The 2,790-nt window shown below is 47.2% G+C and overlaps 1 protein-coding gene across 9 annotated transcripts in view; it reads left to right on the top strand.

Annotated features, from left to right (window-relative positions):
- The window catches only part of CLASP1 (cytoplasmic linker associated protein 1), a 349,913-nt gene that overhangs the window by 103,847 nt on the left and 243,276 nt on the right, over positions 1–2,790 (top strand). For all 9 annotated transcript variants that reach the window (XM_019522593.1, XM_019522595.1, XM_019522594.1 and 6 more), the window contains exon 8: positions 591–658. In XM_019522593.1, the coding sequence (XP_019378138.1) occupies positions 591–658 (68 nt within the window). The remainder of the gene's footprint in view (positions 1–590; positions 659–2,790) is intronic.

A 2,790-nucleotide genomic window follows, 5' to 3' on the forward strand; every position in this document is an offset into this window, starting at 1 on the left:
GTTTGCCACAGCCTGTCCTCAAGGACTGAGCTCCCAGGGATGGAGGACTGAGCTGAAGGGGTGTGCTGCGATGGAAACGTGACGGAGAAAGCAAGGCAAAAGCAAAAGAGAAATGTTAAGGCTGAACGTGAATTTTTTTCAAGCCCCCAAACCTTTCCTCTGTCACCTGTGTCTGTGAACGCTTTAAGTTCAGCAAAGTTAAACAGGTTGAAAACAGGGTTGTATAATGTGAGCACTTGGTTAGGATGGTTTAGATGGGGCCGATCCTGCCTTGAGCAAGGGATTGGACCGGATGACGGCCAAAAGTCCCTTTATAGCCCCATTTTCTATGATTCTGTCCTTGTATGCATCCGCTACCGGCCCTGGGTATAACACGCCACTTCCATATCTCTCGTCTATTCTCTGTTTCTTTCCTGTATATTAGTAAACAAACATCACAATTCTGTATCGACACTTTATGTAAATTTTCAGTCCATACCTTCTTTTCAATTAATTCAATGGCAAAACTCCCAGCGGCTTCAATGGGAGGGGAATCAGTCTCTTATTAAGAAGGGTTCCTCATTACATCTTTGTTTCTCTCTTTCAAACAGGTTGAACGTCATCTTTACAAAATTTGATGAAGTCCAGAAATCCGGAAACATGATCCAGGGGTCGGGCGGTGAGTAGAAATGCCGCTGGCATTCCCTGCTCTTTTGTGAATGATCAGCGTGAGGCAGACCAGTGGCCGTAGAAGTAAAAGGCTCCTTGCAAAGGATCGCCACGTGTTGCATGCAACTACCGTCTGTTTTTACCGCAGGACAAACAGGAACAGGGAAATATATGCATGTAACCTTCAGGGAATTTAAGGTCAGGGGCTGATAACCTTACAATAGTCTTCAAGGCGGGCTCCCATGAGTCAGAGCAAGTGACACTTTAAAAAAAAGAAAAGTGTTGGTGGGTGGGGAACTGAAATTTGTGAAGGACTTGACTCCGGCGTTGCTGTTTGTAAATGTAAAAGAGCATTCAGATTCACTGCTGGGGAGGCTGTAGCAGGCTCCAGCGAATCTGATCTTGTTCTCCAGCAGTTTTCACATGCTTTCCCTGGATGGTTGCAAGCATCAACGATGGTGCCCCCACCCCTTAACAGCCAGGAAGGTGGCTGGTAAGAGTGGAGATGAATCTGCTTTTGTCTGGCAAGATTAGGTCTGGGGAAAGACAGTTATTTTCCTTTCCAGGCATTATTCTTCCTGCCAGATCCCTCTAAACTGCCGTGCCCTTTCTCTCTGAAACAATGCACATGTGATAGAGCTAGACAAGAAGCCACGGTCTGAAGGCAATTCTGCACCAGAGCAGACATTTCCTGGCACGGCTTAAAAATTCATGAAATAATTTGTGGGTGTATTTAACGCTGCTACGTTGCGTTTTGCTGCACGTCTGGCTATGGCGAAATGCAGTTCAGATGCCACACTGTGTGACGTTGTGGGGTCAAACCCTAAATGGAAGAATATTGTTCGTGGGCGGTGTTTATGTTGAGGGCAATGTGCCGTTTCTTCAGCATGAGGGACGTTGTTAAGAAGAGTATAACTGAAAAACAGTGTTCGGGTCTTGATTTAGACTCAGGAAGGAAAAACAAGCATTCCTTGATTAAAGATTTAAGCATTTGTAGCCATCGTACCGTTAGTCCTGAATACCCAGGACAGAGTAGACTGAATCTGCCCCTGCTCCAGCATCACGGATATCAGTTAAACTAGAATAAAGATGAATGTGGCTCATTATGTCTTAATGAGAGATGCTAATGGATGTGCCCGGAGAAGATGGCCTTAAAAGGTGGTGCATGTGGTCGCATCACATCACGTTGTCGCTTATTGGAGCTTGGGAGCAGCTTGTGCGGCACGGTGTTGTGACATTATGTTGCTATGCTGTGTCAACACAGATTAATTATATCCAAACCGTACAAGCTGGTGATGATTTGTTTTCTTCGGAAGTTGCCTTGGAATCTGTTAATGAGTCACAAGCTCAGCTTGCCGGGGCCCTGTCGGCACAACCTAGGGGTAACCCTACAGGAAAACCAAGTGGGTCATGGCCCTGAGTGGGATGGCCACTGGTATTCCCAGGAGAGCCCAGCAAGAGCAGCCATTGCTGAGGAGTAGACATAGAGGAAGAAAAACTTGATGTTTCAAGGATAAACCTTAGCTGTGTAATCACAGAGAGGTAGTTAGCTGTGTTAGCCTGACATCCAGCAGAAAGCAGGATCTTACAGTTAGCAGATAAGATGCCACTCTGCCATGCCTTCTGGCTGTGCAGTCATGTTATCTTAGGTGGCATGGATACCAGAATAGCTTGAGCACCACAACCTGTCTGTACAATCCTAGAAAATGAGGGTTGAAAGGACGTCAGGAGGTCACATCTAGTCCAGCCCCCTGCTTCAAGCAGGACCAGCCCCAGCTACATCATCCCAGCCAAGGCTTTGTCTAGCTGGGGTTTGAAAACCTCCAAGGATGGAGATGCCACCACCTCTCTGGATGACCTGGTCACGTGCCTCACCACCCTCCTAGTGAGAGTTTTTCCTAATGTCCAACCTCAACCTCCCTTGCTGCTACTTGAGCCCATTGCTCCTTATTCTGCCATCTGCCCCCACTGAGAGCAGCCCAGCTCCATGCTCTTTGCAACCACCTTGCAGATAGTTGAAGGCTGCTATTAAATCCCCCTTCTGTCTTCTTTTTTCCAGACTAAATCAGCCCAGTTCCCTCTGCCTTTCCTCCATAAATCAGGTGCTGCAGCCCCGTAACCATTTTCCTTGCCCTCCTCTGG

The sequence above is a fragment of the Gavialis gangeticus genome, unplaced genomic scaffold, assembly GCF_001723915.1.
Source record: "Gavialis gangeticus isolate Ggan-Ray unplaced genomic scaffold, GavGan_comp1, whole genome shotgun sequence".
NCBI classification, from domain to species: Eukaryota; Metazoa; Chordata; order Crocodylia; family Gavialidae; genus Gavialis; species Gavialis gangeticus.